Source organism: Haemaphysalis longicornis, unplaced genomic scaffold (assembly GCF_048455015.1).
Source record: "Haemaphysalis longicornis isolate Haplotype H1 unplaced genomic scaffold, Haemaphysalis longicornis Haplotype H1 scaffold_1, whole genome shotgun sequence".
Lineage (NCBI taxonomy): Eukaryota > Metazoa > Arthropoda > Arachnida > Ixodida > Ixodidae > Haemaphysalis > Haemaphysalis longicornis.
Genome location: NW_027526203.1, coordinates 407,717,776 through 407,734,966, shown reverse-complemented (window position 1 = coordinate 407,734,966; position 17,191 = coordinate 407,717,776). Strand labels below are relative to the sequence as shown.

The window sequence follows — 17,191 nt, the reverse complement described above, 5'->3', positions numbered from 1 at the left end:
CTAAGCTTCAGATCCAAAAATCTCAACTCCCCATCGACCGGAAGTTCGTGGGTGAGGACAAGATATGCTAGGCAGTCTTCAAAAATGCAGAGCACATCGGCAACAGCACACGCGCTCGTCTTGTGTTTTTCGTCGTCCTTGTCTCCCGCGCTGTGAACCCCTATTTCCAGTATGAATTACCAACACGCCCAAGCATCCACTCTACTGAGTTATATTTCTAGTACATCGGGCTCTTTTACTCACTTTCCTTCTACTCCTTTTCACCTTGTAAACCTCATCGCCTTAGGTGAGTGCAGGGCGCGCACACTCGCCTACTGCATACGTCGAAGGTTGCTTCCCCCGGAGATACGCAACTTGTTTGGAGGCGTGGCACCCTCAGCAGGACACGGGATGAGAATCTGCAAGATTCTGCGTTCTGAGTGGAAACGCCAGGCCAGGCTGTTCCGGGACCTGCTGTTCTTCAGACTGCACAGCGCCGACACCCATCACATAGCGCAGAAGAAGTGGCGCGATCTGTGTTTCATTACCAGCCGCACCACGGAATTCATATGGCAACACGCACTCGTTCAGCTCCGGGCTTTCTCCCCCAAGAAGGTTTCCCCTCCTCCGAGCAACCCAGTCCACTCCACGTGTGATGTGCCCCTTCCGGACAGTGTGAAACGTGTTCTACGCCTGGGTCCCAAGTTCGCCGTGGAGCCGCAGAAGTCGCCCCCGGAGCTGCTCACGCTTGTAAGGCAAGTTGCCAGGCGAGCCCCGGAATCTGAGACTGAACGTTGCGTGTCGGAAGGTGTTCATGTCCTGTCCCAGCCCAGACCACCCCGCAAGAGCTTGCCTGTGAATAGTGTCGTCAAGTTTTTTAAAGAACAGTCCCTTTCATTGCTTACTGCTGACAAGGAAGGGGGCTTTGCGGTTTTACCGAATTCTGAGCTTGATTCAAAGGCCACCTCTGCTATTACTTCTGTTTTTAACTGTCGCAATGACATCTCGCTCTCAAAAGTACGTAATGATGCGAAAAAGCTTTGTAATGCTCTGAACCTCCAGCGGCTAGCCAGCTCTATTGGCAATTGCAAGAAGCTTAGCTTGGATATATTTTTTACAGTCAAAACTCATAAAATTGATTGGCCGCTTCGAGTCATTGTTTCTGAAAATGGGACGTGGCAGAAAGCTGTTGCCTTGTTTTTACAATCCAAACTAAATCTACTAACGATTGATGACCCTTTTCTCGTTAGAGACTCTAATGATATCATTGCTTTTATCTCAAGTAGTGACAAAGGTTTCAACGCCTGCTCCATTGACATCAAAGACTTATATTACTCCTTGCCGCACGACACGTTGCTACGTTGCGTTGAGTGCTGCATCGATGACTTTGGCTCTATTGCTTTCCAGAATGCGACCGGCATTTCTGTGACCAACTTTTTAGCACTTCTGGGCCTGTACTTGAAATCAACCTTTGCGTCTTGGAACAATAGCACTTACATACAAAAAAGCGGAGTGTGTATCGGCTCATGCATCGCTCCCATCTTAAGCGACATTTTTCTGGCCCACCATGACCGTATCCTTGCTAGCCGCCTTGATCAAGCAGTCGTTCCTAAAGTTTTTCGCTTCGTAGATGACTTTCTCATTCTTTTTTCTGATGGTCAGAAGCATGAGAAGTTGGCGTGTGCTGTTGCCGATGTGCTCTGCATTTTTGAAGACTGCCTAGCACCTCTTGTCCTCACCCACGAACTTCCGGTCGATGGGGAGTTGAGATTTTTGGATCTGAAGCTTAGCATTTCTACTGCTCACCTGTGCTGGGTCTATGAGCCCCGGGCAAACAAACCCCTCCTGCCTTTTCTGTCGGCACATTCTAAACTTGTCAAACGCGGTATCGCAAATTTATGTTTCACCAATGCCCTGCACAAGTCTTGTAGCCACTCTATGGAGCCTAGCCTTCTCACACAGGCGTCTCGCCTGAGGAGCGCTGGGTTTCCGGAGTCTCTATTGGTTTCCGTGGCCGAAAAATTGTTAAAGAAAATTAAGCAGGGAGAGAATGCCACGACAGACTGCGCTGACGAGAAAAAGCCTCTTGCGGTGCTGCCATATTTGCACAAAATTTCGCACGGTTTGAAGAAAATAGGCAACAAAGCGAATGTCAGAGTGGTGTTCTCTGCCCCTGATAAATTATCAGGGCTTTGCAAGCGCGTAAATTCCCGTGCCGGACGAAAAAACACTTGCACCACCAAGCACAGAAAGCCCTTTGTTCCTTGCACTGCTGGCGTTGTTTATGTCATTTCGCTCACTTGCGGAAAGAAGTATGTCGGCCAAACGGGCAGATGCCTAAACGAAAGATTAAAGGAGCACTATTACAATGTCAATACCGCAGTGCAGGGCCATCTGGGTATTCATTGTCGAGATTGTGGTTGCGTTCCGGTCTTTAACAAATGTGAAATCATCTACAGACACCGTGAGCAGCTAACACGCGAGATCGTAGAAGCTGAACAGATACAGCGACTGGGTGAGCTGTGCATCAGTGTGCCGTCGGTTGCACTTTCCAATAACGAACTCCGTTATCTGAATGCGTCGCGATTGTGTTAAACACATGCATAAGTGTGACTTCATGCCCTCCGCCTTGTTTATCTTGTTTTTTGTCTTCTTTTTTGTGTCTCCGCTTCTGTATATATTCTGGGCGCTATCGTCAATAAAGCTTGTTGAAGTTCAGCGCTCGTCTTGTGTTTTTCGTCGTCCTTGTCTCCCGCGCTGTGAACCCCTATTTCCAGTTACCTTTCTCCCTGTTGCATTTCAACCTCAATGAACCGGAACATGAGAACGTGAAATTACAACAGAACAAAGTTCTCGTGACAAAACAGGCCTGCGTCCTTATTTATTTGATGAATGATGTGATGTTCATCTGGTGGCTACTTACAACACTGAGCAGGATCAAGTTTTTCCACAGTATCCACGAACAAAAGGGTCTTTATGCTTCGGCAGTTTCGTGCTACGCGGGGGTTTTTCCAAGTAGCTTTTTAGCCTCCTGGTCGAATATTTTTTCGTTATATCCGATATCGCGCGCGGCTCTCACGGCTTCAGTTTCGTTAGACAAGAATAAGTGTCATTGAAATAAAGCGTGACCAACCAAAGTTTGCATTTAGTTCGCTATAGCCGATAATTCGCTATATCCGCGTTCGTTGTAACGAGGTTCAACTGCACTGGGGAAGCACGAGGGGGAAACGAATGAGTAAACAGCTCTGTTTGCGGCGGCGAAGAGTTGGCGTCTGTACCCTCTTTCGTGCGCGTTCTATCTGGAGCCAACGGCTCGACCAATGCCCGCAGGGTAAACGCACAGGGGCAATGGTTCGCTCCATAAGAAAAGTTACCTTGCCAGAATAACATTAGTGCAAATTTTGACACGAAGTTCAACCAAATGGGCTTTTTAATGAGTAGAAGACGACGAGACTGGCCACTCCACCAACTGACTCCCCGCACCCTACTTGCAGTGTAAGTCAAATCTGCGCGATTAGCTTATACCGGGAAAAGCAACCGCAATTTAAAAATTGGCCGCGTATCTGCTCCTTTCGTTGCAAATGTTGACGAAAGACTCGTTTTTGTCGGACATTTTCCAAGTAAATGCCTGCCTTCGCTTTCCCGCTCACCTGTCATGCTGTTCGTCTTCCGTCGTGCTCCCTCCAAGGTACACACGCAAAAGGTTTGCTCAAGTCAATTTAAATTTACTGCGTTCCACTGCTCAAGGCCTAGTTTCTCGATGCCAGCGCTGCCGTACGGCGGAGACGCGCGTGAATTGAGGCGCCCTACTTCAGCGTTTATAGAACCACGTTGCCCTACTCCGCGTTCGTTCCAAGCAGAACGTGGAACCTATCTAGTGGAACCCTTCGTAACTGTTGCCGCTTGATTTCTTAAAATGCCGCCAGAAGCTACAGTGGCGCGGGCGACAGCAGGCGACGGAGTGAATTGTTTTTTTTTTCTGCTGTAGACATAGTATTTCATTTTCTATAGCAAAAATCAAGCATCCATAAAGGAACACTTCAAATATCGATTGTATATTGATTTTCTGCGTCATATTTGCGTAATGTTTTGTTCTTGTTCCAACAATGTTGACAAGTATGAACACTGCCACCGGACGTAGACTTTTACATTTGGCTGTGGGTATATAAGACTACTGTGCAGCATCTGTTTCAATTTGGCCGTCTGGGTGAATCGAGTGACAGACAGACAGACGGACGGACGGATGGACGGACGGACGGACCAAAATTTTACCGTTAAAGTAGCTCAAAAAAGACTATCGTCTTAAAAAAAAAGTTTTGGGCTTGCAGCTCAAACTCCCGGGGTTTTAAATTAAACGGTGCCTTTTTAAGTCGTTAAAACGAATTACAAATGACTGCAGTACAAGAACGCAGAGGATATCGGCATGCCTCGCTGGCAAACGCTGCGCCGTTTCTGAGTTAATATCTTAACTGTGCAAGAGCTTCTGGAAACGAAGGGCTGACGTATCTCAGCCAATGATGACCCTGCACAAATTCTGTGGGACTGCCCTCACTTTGTCGACAATACGCCTTCGAAGAAATCGCAGTGGTAAGCCCACCGAATCTGACCGATTGGTTTTACCCAAGTTTTCTTAAGAAACCCAAGCGAAGAACGGCGCCTGGTCGCCCTTCCACGGAACTTTCTTGAGGTACCCGGCTTCCACCACTCGATGCAACTTCCTACCCCAGTAAAGCCTGTATTTTTCCCCAATTCCCACGAACTATCCCCTGGACACCAAAATTCGTCAAAGCGTCACATGGAGTCTTTGTACCCGCTGTCAATAAAAATGCGTGTTGCCACCACCACCAGGTCATACGAACAAATCTTGCCCGCCATTTTCTGAGAAGAGCTCAAGTCGTCAAATTCTAATCAGTGCCATTGCCCGAAACAAGAACGAAGCTTATGGGCTACGCCGTTACGCGGGGTTCCTAAACATTGGGACGCTCTGCTAGGTGTTACGGGGTTTGATCAGCGATTCCCAACTTCCGGGTTCATCATGACGACATCAAATCAGCGTACTGTCTGTCTGTTTTTTGTTTGCTCCCCCACGTACGTCACAAAGCCCTTGTCACGTCTTATTATGGGGCTGTTACTCGGGTAATTTGCAATCAGCCCATCTATACACTAATTCATCAGTTATGACAGTGACGTTTCCCGTCGAACAAAATTGTAGTGAGGCATGCGATGTCCAATATTTCGAATAAAGCAGAGTTTTATGTTGTGTTCATGTCCGTTAAAAAATTGAAGTGTTCATCTTTATTTAAAAAAAAAAAAGTGCTTATCAGAGTTTGCCACATCCATCTAGTCGACGTTCATATTTACCTGCCGTTTTTTTTTTCTGAGGGTGGAAAGGGAAAGGGGCAGGCAGCGTTTTTTTTTTTTTTCCAAGGAAAAGCTTAGGCAAGTTCCGCCAATCATGTCTCAGCATTCACTCTTAGTGTCACAAATTGTAATTCCAGAAGACGCATGGGTCGGCGATACCTGCTTTATTGTTAGCATTTTCTGCGTTAAAAACAAGTCCCACAGCCACTTGTGGTGTATTTGTACTCACGGCATTTAGTCTGCCGATATTCGTCACCGAGTAATTACACTTGTGTCCCTATATATAAACGCACTGAGAGCAAACGGAGTGCTTGATTTAGCGTCATAACAGGCCTTACAGCCCTTGGCGAGGAACCTCATTTTGGAAAGCAACATAATTTTGTGCTCTTGCCCAACTTTTAAGCCGCACTGCCCAGACTTGCTATTTTTTTACGCATGACAAGGTGACGCTGGTTTTCACAAGGATGGGGCAGGCGCTTACGTGTACCCTGGGAAAACATTCTTCTTCGCTGCAGTACGCATGAATGGCCGATCACCTGATCCAAAGGAGCAAAATTTGACCAGTTATAGGTCGGGACGCGCACTGACGTCCCCCGGTGCAAAACGCCATGCTTGCACTGTGAAGTACACAGTCAGATCATGCTATGAATCGCCATGTCCTATACTCTTCTACCACTGGTCAGTCAGGTGCATTGTGGCGAAGTGGACCGACTCGTGCTTAAATTAGCGTACGCGTCTTGAGATGTTTGGATTACGATAACCTCCTCCGCGTGTTTCTCTCTCGACCTTTGAATCAATAACGCAGGTGTGAATCAGGACTCGCACATGTGCACGCATCGCGCAGCAGCCGAAAATGAATGCGTGGCTTTATTGTTGTTCTTGTCATTTGTTTTGCCACAGCTTCTCAACGCTGTTAACCGCGGACGACGACGACGTTGGGTGAAGTAGTGCAGCTGTCAGTGTTGGCGTGGGGTTGGGAATGGGAGGCAGTGAAGAACGGGCTGGGCGCACGAGGCAGCACGGGCTAGCTCAGCCCGCTCTTCGGCGCAACCTTTCGGCGGCGATCTCCTATCTCGTCATCGTTCTTCGCAGGCCGCCCTGCACTAAGCTTGGCGAGTTCAGTGCCGCCCCCACAGCGAGTGCGCCGGCCTGCAGGGAGCGCCACGAGGCGATATAAGCGCACTAAGTTCATGCAGCGCTAAACGGTGCGGTTTTCGAGGTCATTTCTCCTTGTAGAGAGAGGAAAGCGAATCCGCTCCGCTTCGATCTTGTCCCGATACGGTTGCAGCCGATTCGTCTTGATCGCCAGAATAAGCAGGAAGATATGTTAAGCGCCGGCACCCTGTATACATACTAATCCCGTGTACGTAGCTGCGCCTGCCTATCCGAAAGGGTGTTTCCTTTTATTTTCACATACCGCGGGCGCCGCTGCTGCTTGTGTAGTAGCGCTCCGAATTATTGGACTGACAACGCGAGAAGGCGGGGTGCGTGCATGCGGGGCAAGTGGAGCGGGGGGTGGCGCTATTCTTGGAAGCGAAGCACCATCGGTAGAAATCTGACATTCCGGATGTGACTCACATCGAGGAATGTCCTGCAGCCGCCGTTCAAAGGTCTTCCCGCTCCCTTCCCCCCTGGGAGGGAGCGTTATTAGAGCACAATCTGTGGAAGACGAGGAAGGGAGGAGGAGGAGGGGGAGTCACGTGACCGTTCGCTGAGGGGGTCACGACCAAGAATCGGCGGGGCCCGGACAAACCTGCAGGCGCCCGCGCTTGTTGCCTCTTCCGTGGAAGCTGCAACGGTGGCGTCAGCGGACTGCGTTGCTGGCACACGGGGGGCGGCATCGTGCTTGACTCAGCCGAGCGTGCACTTCTTCGGTCGTTGACAGATTGGCCGACCCGTAATAACTGGTTTGGAGAAGAAGAAGAAAACCCGGTTGACTACGATACCCGTGGGGAGGATTCATGGTAGTCGTCGATACTCGCGTCACCTGCGTTTAAATAATTGCAAGTTTGTTACACATCGTGGCAGCGCCTCAGTGGGGAGTCGAGGGAACTTCGGGTTAGCCTTTAGTGAAGGTCAAAATCACGGTCAAATAAATCTGGTCATATGGATATGATGATGATCTCCTCGGTGAGAACGGCAGGTACCCATGATGTGTGCTCATGCTCCTTGAAGCTATCAGCCCTGGTTGTATAGTGCTGCAGGGCCGACAAGTATTCAGTTATTTCACTGGCTTACGACAACTGATGGTACTGCGCACTAAGGCACGTTGGATTGTCTACATGATAGTTGTGTGAGCAACCGTATAATAAACTTCATGAAGGCATTAATGGGAGAAAATAAATTGTCTTCAAGTAACGTAAATAGAAACGGCTCCATTTGAGTATACGTATGCTGTTGGGCGTATATTCATTACGCTCATCGACACTCTTAGGCCGCAATTATCGTGGCTCCGCTTGGGGGCGCACCTAGGTTGGCGCGCGGAACACCTCGCGGCCTAGTGGTCGCTCCTTCGCAGCGCAATGAAGAAGAGGCTGAAGCCCGACGGTAGCACCAGCGGCAAAGGAAGTACAGTGGTCGCGTCAACGGGCAGCGTTGATTTGTGGCACTTGTGTCACTAGTCAGCTGATCTTCGTTCCTACGAGGCCTTGTCATCGCTGCCCGAAGAGGTACGTAGCCAGAACACCTGCACGTAACTTCAAGGGCGTGGCTCCTCACTTGTGCATGAATGAAAACGCGGAGTGCTATTAGGGAAAATATGGCATAGATCGCCAGTACTAGTCAAAACGGCCCCTGTCGGTACACTCGGGACGGGAACCGCTTGATATCATAGGCATAACAGCCCACTGCGCCGTGTAAAGAAAGGCAGGTTTACTTGTCAATGTATTGGCCACCGGGCGGTGTTTTGTTCGCGGCCACCCGCCCCCACGATCCGGGCACGTTTCGCAGGGGCATTTCCGATTAGCAGTCAGGGGGGCGGCATGGTGCACACTGCAGCTAATTACGCACGGTCGCCGTAGAAGTAAAACTGAAATTACCAGATGAATTTGGGGAAGAAAAACAATCGTGAGAAGTCTGGAGGAAGAACGCTTGAAGAATGTATGATTTAGGGCACCCAATTGTCTTAGGCCGTAAGCTGCTTTTCAGGCGAGTTACAGAAAATTTGTCACCCGTTTTAGCGCCAGTGCGTCTGAACAAAGTCATTTGTGCGGCTTTACTGCTAAGCAGGGGTTGGAGTGTCTGAGGTGGCGAACCTGGGTGGTGGTTGTTACATGGCAACTCATGACGCATAAATAACTTGCTTCATGCATATCTAAGGTAATCTTAGCTGCTATTCAACCGCGTGGGGTGTTTCGCCCTGAATGATAAAAGCACCGTTTGCATATCTGGGGCCATAGCTATAGCTGGAAGCACTAGTGTACGCGCGTGTTATTTCTGTGTGCCCACGCTGCCACTGTTCGGTGGCAATAAATAACTCAATGAGTAATTTACCGCGAAACACGATCCTTGATAGATCTTAAGGGGGGTAACCTACGGAGCATTGGATTTGACATAAATCTTTGTGTAATGGCATGAATCGTAGGAAGCTGCGTCCGAAGTGCCCCTCGAATCGCAAGCTCTGCACATCGAACCAGTGGTTTTATTGCTCAAGATACTACATTCTACCAATGCTCCGTTTGTAATCATGCATACTGGGTTTTGGGCGCTTGTAATCGCCTCCCAGTTGAGAAGAAAGCCTGCTTACAGGTTCATCGTTGGGAGTTCGCTCTTATGATGCGATTGGAAAAAAAAAAAAAAAAAAACAGAAAACGCCACCACGTGGTGGCCTAAAGATGACGTGTTGTGAGCCAATGGCGTGATCTTGATAAAAAACGTGGGTGTCAGCAGCGAGGCTTTGTTCTTATCTGGGAGGCGTTGTTAATACTCTGTGCTACGGCTTGGTTACAGGCACATCCGCTGTGGCACTGCTGTACGACTGGGCAAGCATGCACTCAGATTTGCGCACAGGAAAGGGCGTTTGGCATGCTCGATCAGTTGCGAAGAAAAGGCAGACAGGCTTTGTAGCTGTTGGGTTTTTGCTTTCGTGACGAATATGTCGTGGGGTGTGCCGCTCAGGCGCCTTATGTGAATGGTTTTCTTTCTTGCGCAGTATTTCTTTGTCCTCGGACAGTACGCAGGTACTTTAAAATGGTGCAGATTGGCAACGAAAATAATCACGGTTCCAAGGCTATACTACAATTTCGGAGAGATAAAACAATGCCCCCGGAATATTCGCAACGAAAGTCCGTTACGGAGCGTCATTTTAGGAGAAAATTCTTGGTTTACTTCTATTTCGAAGGGATTTGGAATAGACCGTGGTGAAAGGTAACGGGCGTATGCAGACTCGCCAAGTTTACACGCACACTTTACATTTACACCAGACATGTACACGTTACCCCCCAAAAGTAACAAAATACCGTTACTCGATACTCGCTCAAAAATTATATCAATACGTTACTCGTTACCAATTCTCAAAAGGAACGCTTGGGTTACCCGAAATGTAACGAGCTACTTTTGACAACCAAACGCACAACTGTTTTGTTTCATGGTTCATTATTTCCGCTTTGGTAGTTGCTTCACTTAAGCAGTAGCTGCCTCCAGAAGTTTTCATCGGTAATGTTTCCCCGCTTCCTCGGCCGTGAATCACGGCCCGTGATGAATGCATCGGTTCCTTCCTGCCTTTTGTATTATCTGCAATTTCATTGGTCGGCTTCAATATCAACGACTAACGTCTTTTCATCTGCGCCACCTAAACTATTTGTTCGTTTCGGCCTTTGTTATCATAACGTTACCCACATGCCTTCTTTGTGTGGGCGCCCGTGTTCGACTCGGGATAATCCCGTCTGTTGGTATCTCGGGAAGTGCGCCGACACTTGCGTAAATTCAATGCTACGACAAGAGGCCATGATGAGAATGGCGTCATGCATTATAGAAATGGCGCCCGGAACCACCAGAATGCAGACAACGGCGCTGCTGCTTTCAACGCAAACGTCAGGCAATGTGCCTTTTGACGCATGCACAGATTAGAATAAAAACAAGGCCGTTTAAGCGGTGTTGTACATGTTAGGCTGGGTTCAGACTGTTGTCTCACTGTCGTAATATCTTTAAATAATGACGTCATTTGACGTCTCAGCCAACGGAACTGCGTGTAACGCCGTTTTTTTACGTTCATAGCGCACGATATGGCTGTTTCTCGGTGGTCTGAACATAGCCTTACTCCTCAGAAGCAACGAGATACCGCTAATCGTTACTTGGCGTTAAAAGGAACAAAACACGTTACCCGTATTTTTTTAAAGTAACTAAATACGTTACTCGTTACCAAAAATAGTAACTGGGCAGAAGTAACTCGTTTCTTGTAACTTGAGGAGCCGCGTCACTCGTGGGAAGAGGGGTCCCTTTCCGCAGCAGGGATAGCAGCGGGCGGTCGTTCTGTACGCAGCCGCCACTTTCTCCTCGTTCGCGCACTCACGCTATGAAGGAGCGCAATGAACTGCCGCTCGGGGTCTGCGGTTATCAGTCCCCGAATGGCCCGGAAAGACTTCCCTCACCGTACACGTGGAAAACGGATACCGGATTGCGTCTCGCACAGTCGACTAGACTGATAATCGATGAGCCCCGCTGTTTCTTATCATGATTCTGCGCCCCTATCATTTATCCCCTTGCATGACTGAGCAGTGATGGTCGCAACGACGATTTGAATGCCGAGACGTCCCTATACGAAGAGACAGAATTTCCCTTGGAGCCAGGTATGCACGTAATAAACTATGATAAACTATTAAACTGTTGTCGGTCGCCGCGGTATAGTTCGTTGGTTCTTTAACGATCAAATGCATCATTCCATTGGGAAGTCTATCCACAGTCTGGATGACCATTGTCGCAGCGGAAGTTTGTATATCCAACATCGTCCATCTACTGCAGGCTTCCAGCTTCTATCCGGCGCTTGCCGAACCTATCACTTGCCCGCGATTTTTCTTACCTCATTCCTCCATCTAGTTATGTATTTCCCTACTTCTATGTTTCCGTCTATCGGTTTCCGCCCTGTTGCCCCGATCCATCGGCTGCCACTTCTCTGCATTGTATGCGCGGCCCGATTCAACTTATTTCCATTAATTTGATTTAGGATGTCTTCCACCCGAGTTTGCTATAATCCAAGACGATTTTTCTATCCCTGTGCTTTATTCCTACCAATATTGTTTACGTGGATCATTGGGCTGTCCTACGCTTTCCTTCCAGCTGTACAGTAAGCCCCCAAGTTTCTGCCGCCCTAAGTCGTCTCCCGGAGCACACACTAGTTTTATAACTTTCTTTTTAGTGATTGAGGTAGCCTTTTATTCGTTACACTTGAGAGTGCTTGTCGAATGCATCCCATTGTACGCCTAAATTACTTGTTGTTTCTATTTACTCGTCCAGTAGATGGTATTCATAAACCTCTTCTTAGTATTTTATCACCGTAAGCGGGAAAGGAGGGCTTCTTCGTCTCTGTTTAACACTACTTACATTACTTTCCATTTATTCATATTTATCTTTACCTTCATGACTACGGTTTCAGAGTACAGTAACCGCAGCATTGTTTGCACGTCATCTCCCGACTTTTTATCGAGACAATGCCGTCCGCTAATCTCAAGTGGCATAAATATTCCCCATTTACTCGTGTCCCTGACTCTTCCCCATCAAACTTTCTAAATACCGTTTTGATAGGCTGTAAATACTTGCGGAGAGGCAATGTCTCCTTGGCCGGCGCCCTTCCTGAGAGCAAACTTTCGTCTCTTCTTATGGAGTATTATTGTTCCCGTGCATCCATTATATGAGTCATATGTGAGATCCCAGAGCCAACGAAGTGGGTTTGAATTAACTGGGAGAAAACCAAGCAGGCCCAGTCTTGAAAAAAAAAAAATAATGAAAAGACGTCTGCCAGCTTTACGGCAGCCGTGCAATGCGAAGTGGAGATCGTAGCTGAGGGAAGAAGACACTTGGGTATTATGGATGGGACTGTCGACATTCCGGAGGAGCTGCCTCTTACATGAGCGAGGCGATAGATATCATAGGCGTTCACGCACATACAAAAAGGCGAATAAACATTAAGGAGGATACTTTACTTTCAAGTACTTCTAAATAAAACGAACATTCAATCAGATTCAACGCCTACCTTAACTCCGGCCCATAGCCTCTACGTCCCCCACTCCTCTCGCACCCTTCCGAAGACGATGGTCAAAGCGCAAATGGTGTACGTTTTAAGCAGCCCCCATTTCGACTGCCCCTTCCGTGTATTGTGCCGTTGCTTTTTAGTGAAACTGCAGCGTAACGTACCTTTCTGTCCACTTTATAAAACGATCCGAGTGCTGGAGCCCGTGAAGGCGCCTCTTGGTGAGGGAAGAGGAGGGGCATGCGAGGGGCGACGCATGGCCTCCGAGATTCCCCGCGCGCGTTTTGAAAACGCAAACGTGCGCGGGGGAATCTCGGAGGCCATGGGCGACGAGGGCTAGTTGTCGACGCGGCCACTAGATGGCGCAATGGCCGCGCGCATCGCCATCGCATGTCTGCGCCACACTTTCCCTCTCCAAGTGTGCGGGTTTCCCTAGCCGGCTCTCCGGAGTGGTTGTTCCGTTGAGCGGCGAGCGTTTCCTTGCGCAATGAACGGACGTTTGTCCCTTGTGCCGTGAAACCTGCAGAGTACGTTTGATTGTGTGTTTGTGAATGCACGGCGGCACATCGTGCTTTGCGAGTGCGATTGCCCTATTCTCCGGCTTTTGAAGTTGCCAGGGGATCGCGGTTATTCTTCAGATCCCGTCGTCTCAAAATGTCTTCCGATTCGTCTTCCGACGACGAGCCGCCGGCGAGCGACACGGTGAGCGCAATTCGTTCCACTCAAGCTTTCAAATGTTTGACAGTAGCAGCCAGCGTTGATTACCAGCGTTTGTTGCTACTGTGCTTTATCCAGCACCGTTTTGTTTGTCTGGCGTATTTCTGACCAACCGCTTTCTCAGTTGTGCTGGGTATCATTAGTTTTTCTAACCCTCCATTAGTAGTTAACAGTTAGTCAAGGCGCCGTTACCCCTGTAAGCTTGCCTTCGTACTATGGATTTACCTTAATTTTATATACGTGCAGTGACAATAGCAATTACGGAACATGAATTGCAACTATGCTACTTGAATGTTTTAATTTGTTTTGTTTGCTGTGTGTGCCTTTTTTTTCACCGTGCGTTTATCGCCCCTGATAGGCGTGTGTTCCATGAGTCCCATTTGCAACCTGGGCTTGTCATTAAATGTCCATTCATTACGCTCACACTCCACGCGTTTTGCGACGAGATTAGAAACCGCGGGTTACGTTGGGCTCAATGTGGCGTTTTTTTTTCTTCCTTGGTGGGTGAGCGTGTTTTGTTTGCGTTGCATTGGTTGGAATAAAGGCGAAGGGAGTTCGCGGACAACTCGCGATATTATCCTCAAGTAGCAAATTGCAGAGATCCGTTAATGTGTTCAGCCGTATTAACATTTGTTTATGGAGCTCTCGCAAGGCAGTCTGAGCGCGAGAGAACGACAGCGCCCAGCGCTTCCCGGTTTCTGGTTGTCAGGCGAACAGTTATACTGCTTCCGTTAACCATGTTGTGTTTCTTTCCCAAAAACTGTTTGATTGATAGTCTGCGCTCGCAATCTTGCGTAGAGAGAGAGAGAGAGAAAGGCGTATATTCCCTTTCATAATTAAATTTATCAACTCGGCACTTGGTGGTTGCGCTCAACCGAACGTCCGATTTCCTTGTCTTAAGTTGATCTTGACTGATGTCACTTGTAAAATATACCTTGTAAGCCGTAGGGAATGTTAAGTGATGATGATGATGGTGATTAGAGGTCCTTCTTTTGTATCGGGACGTCGGTTGTCACCAACCGATTGCCTGTGTTATTCTACTTATTTGCCCTACCGTTAACTAACCTAATGGGTTGCCCCCCTCTCCCCTCCCCCCGGTTTTAAACTCCCATCACTTCCCCCCCTTCCTGCCCTTGCACACCTGTTTACGCTCCCCCCCCCCCCCCCTTTCTGTTGTAAATTTTAATTCGGTATATTACTCTTCCTACATTCCATTCTCTTCCCTACTTATCTTCCTGAGTGCTGACTTGGCGCAGCGCCATCACTGGGCTTCTCTATTTACCAGTCCTGCGTATTATTACCCTTCGTACCCCACTGCGAAACCAACTAGTGATCTAGTGAGGGATCATCGCCGGAAGAGTGCAGTCCATCAACGTATCTTCTTAATGAGCAGTGAGAAAGAGATGTACTGTTCGTGGATCTGATTGATTGATTGTAGGGTTTAACGCGCCGACGCAACGCAGGCGATGAGGCGCGCCGTAGTGGAGGGCTCCGGATTAATTTTGACCACCTGGGGATCTTTAACGTGCGCCGAAATCTCGTACACACGGGCGTTTTTGCTTTTCGCCTCCATCAGAAAAGCGGCCGCCGCGGCCGGGAATCGAACCCGCGACCTCGTGCTCAGCAGCGCAACGCCTTAGCCACTGAGCCACCGCGGCGGGTTGTTCGTGGATCTGACATGACTCCAAATTGCGTTGTCTTCGTCGTTAGTCGCCTTTTAAACTCCCGGGAACGTGCCGCTGCCTGAGGGAAACGACCATATCTGGGCCGATTTGGGGCGACATCTTGCTTGTAAAGCCATTTTTCTTGGCAATCCTGCTAAGCTCGTCCGAGCTAGACCCGCCGCGATGGCTAAGTGACTAAGGCGTTGTGCTGCACGAGGACGCGGGTTCGATTCCCGGCCGCGGGCGGCCGCTTTCCTGATGGAGGCGAAAGGCAAAAACGCCCCTGTGTACGAGATTTCGGCGCACGTTGAAACATCCCCAGGTGTTCAAAATTAATCCGGATCCCTCCGTTACGGCGTTCCTCATCGCCTGCGTTGGCGCGGAATCCTACAATCAATCAAATCAATCGTCCGAGCTGGAGCCACTAAATGAGCTACGCTTGATTTAGTGATGCTAAAGCACTCATTTAGTGCCACTAGTCCGAGCAAACCAGCCGTGATCTCAGCTTGACTGCACGAAGACGCTCGCAGGGGTAGGCTCCGCGAGCAGAGACAGGGGACTCAATTGTGTTGCAAGCAATGGACTGCATACTTGTGCAAGTTACACCCGTTGGCATGGCTAGGTCATCCTTGGCGTCATATATCAAGGAACGCAACCGGAGTTATTCTCTTATGTTCACTGCTTGCATTTTGCGATTTTTTTTGTGTGCTGGTAGCAGCTACACAGCGGAATATCGGGTGCGCTTGTTAATGGTGCCCCCCCCTCCCCCCGATATACCTGGCCATATATTCTTCATCCACTGCTTTTGCGGCACCAGCTTCGAGACGTTAAAATAACCTACCAGGCTTTTTTTTTTTCCCTACAAGGGTGAGAGAATCCTGCCAGCCATGCACGCGTACTTTCAGGGACGCATTAACCTTGCGTAAGAGCGATGTTACGAATGCATGCCTTGGGCGTCGTCCCGTCTGTGTCTTCTCATCAAAGGCTCCGTTCGTAGCTGCAGTCACGGGGTACGGGAAATGACAGTTACCACGCGATCCCGGGAAGCGTCTCTTTATGCTGCCGTACCCGTGACACTTTCTTTGAATCACCCTCGAATCCTGCTCCAGGAAATGAACCACCCGCCTAATACCTGCCTATCGTGATCATTGCGAAACTTGTGAACTTCGGACGAATGACAGGCGGTTGGCAACCGATAGTGCTGCGACTGCTGTTGCCGCAGTAGCCGCAAGGGGGCACGTAACGACATTCGACAAACTGCGGGTGCACGTCTACATGCATCGGAATCCGACCAGGAGGACACGTCTCATTTGCCCGAATGTAGCGTCGACGCTTCATTATCACTCCCCTCCCCTTTCCCCCTCCTTCTCTCTCTGGATGTGGCAATATTGGGTCGACGCAGGGAAAGCGCCACATTCAGATACCTGGCATTCCCACCCATATTATGCGACCTGGCGCAATGCGTGCATTATATTGCATGGGGCATGCCGGTACATTTTGCATCATGCGCGGCTTCGTGCGGTTGTTGAACGGCTGGCGATGCATGCGAGGCCGCTTTGATCTCTCCGAACATTCTAGACAGCTGAGCACGTTGTCTGCCGGATAACCGGGTCGTGACACATGCGCCGCGCGCGGGTAAAGCGCGGTAAAAAAGAGGGGCGAGGCATTCCGGCCTGCACGGTTTTGATGGCGCGGGGGGGGGGGGGGGGGGGGGGAATAAAGGCAAAACAAAAGCGCGCAATGCCCGCGTGACAGCTGCCGTGCCAAGGGCATCCCAAGCCGACTGCGCGCACGGTCGCTTCCTTAATTCGAAACTCTTCTCCAACATGGCGCCGCCGTGCCTGTCACGGGGCCCGTGTACGTGCATGCCGCGCTGCGGGCCGGGGGGTCTCTGCGGGAGTTTCTCAACCCTGGACCAATTCCAAAACGGTTCGAATGCGTAATCTCTCAGCTCGTCTCCGCCGCAGACGGCGCTGTTGTTGTGCGGGGTCCCGCTCGCTTTTCGCGGCCGCCATGATCTGCTCCGTGCGCTTCTTCGCACGTTGGTGGCACTATGCAATGACCCCGAGTTGCCAGGCGAAAAGAAGACTGCGATGGGAAACATAATGTGTAGAGGTTGAAGATGGCCGGGCGAAGCATGGCGTCTGTAGGAGTTTTCGCTCGCGCAAACGCGGCCCCGTGAGGTGTGGTCCAGTGCTTAATTGCACTGGAATGGGCAGCTCGATGGCGCACTTTTTAATTGCACGTCACCGTGCAGCGAGTTTTCTTGGAGGAAAGGACGCTTGGC

General features: G+C 49.5%; 2 protein-coding genes across 5 annotated transcripts in view; both read left to right on the top strand.

Annotated features, from left to right (window-relative positions):
* LOC144155468 (puratrophin-1-like) overlaps positions 1 to 17,191 on the top strand; it is a 640,065-nt gene that overhangs the window by 559,432 nt on the left and 63,442 nt on the right. The gene's annotated exons all lie outside the window — the stretch shown is intronic.
* On the top strand, positions 166 to 2,745 carry LOC144155469 (uncharacterized). Its single transcript, XM_077686935.1, has one exon. The coding sequence runs from the start codon at positions 172 to 174 to the stop codon at positions 2,572 to 2,574; it is 2,403 nt and encodes an 800-aa protein (XP_077543061.1). The 5' UTR covers positions 166 to 171; the 3' UTR covers positions 2,575 to 2,745.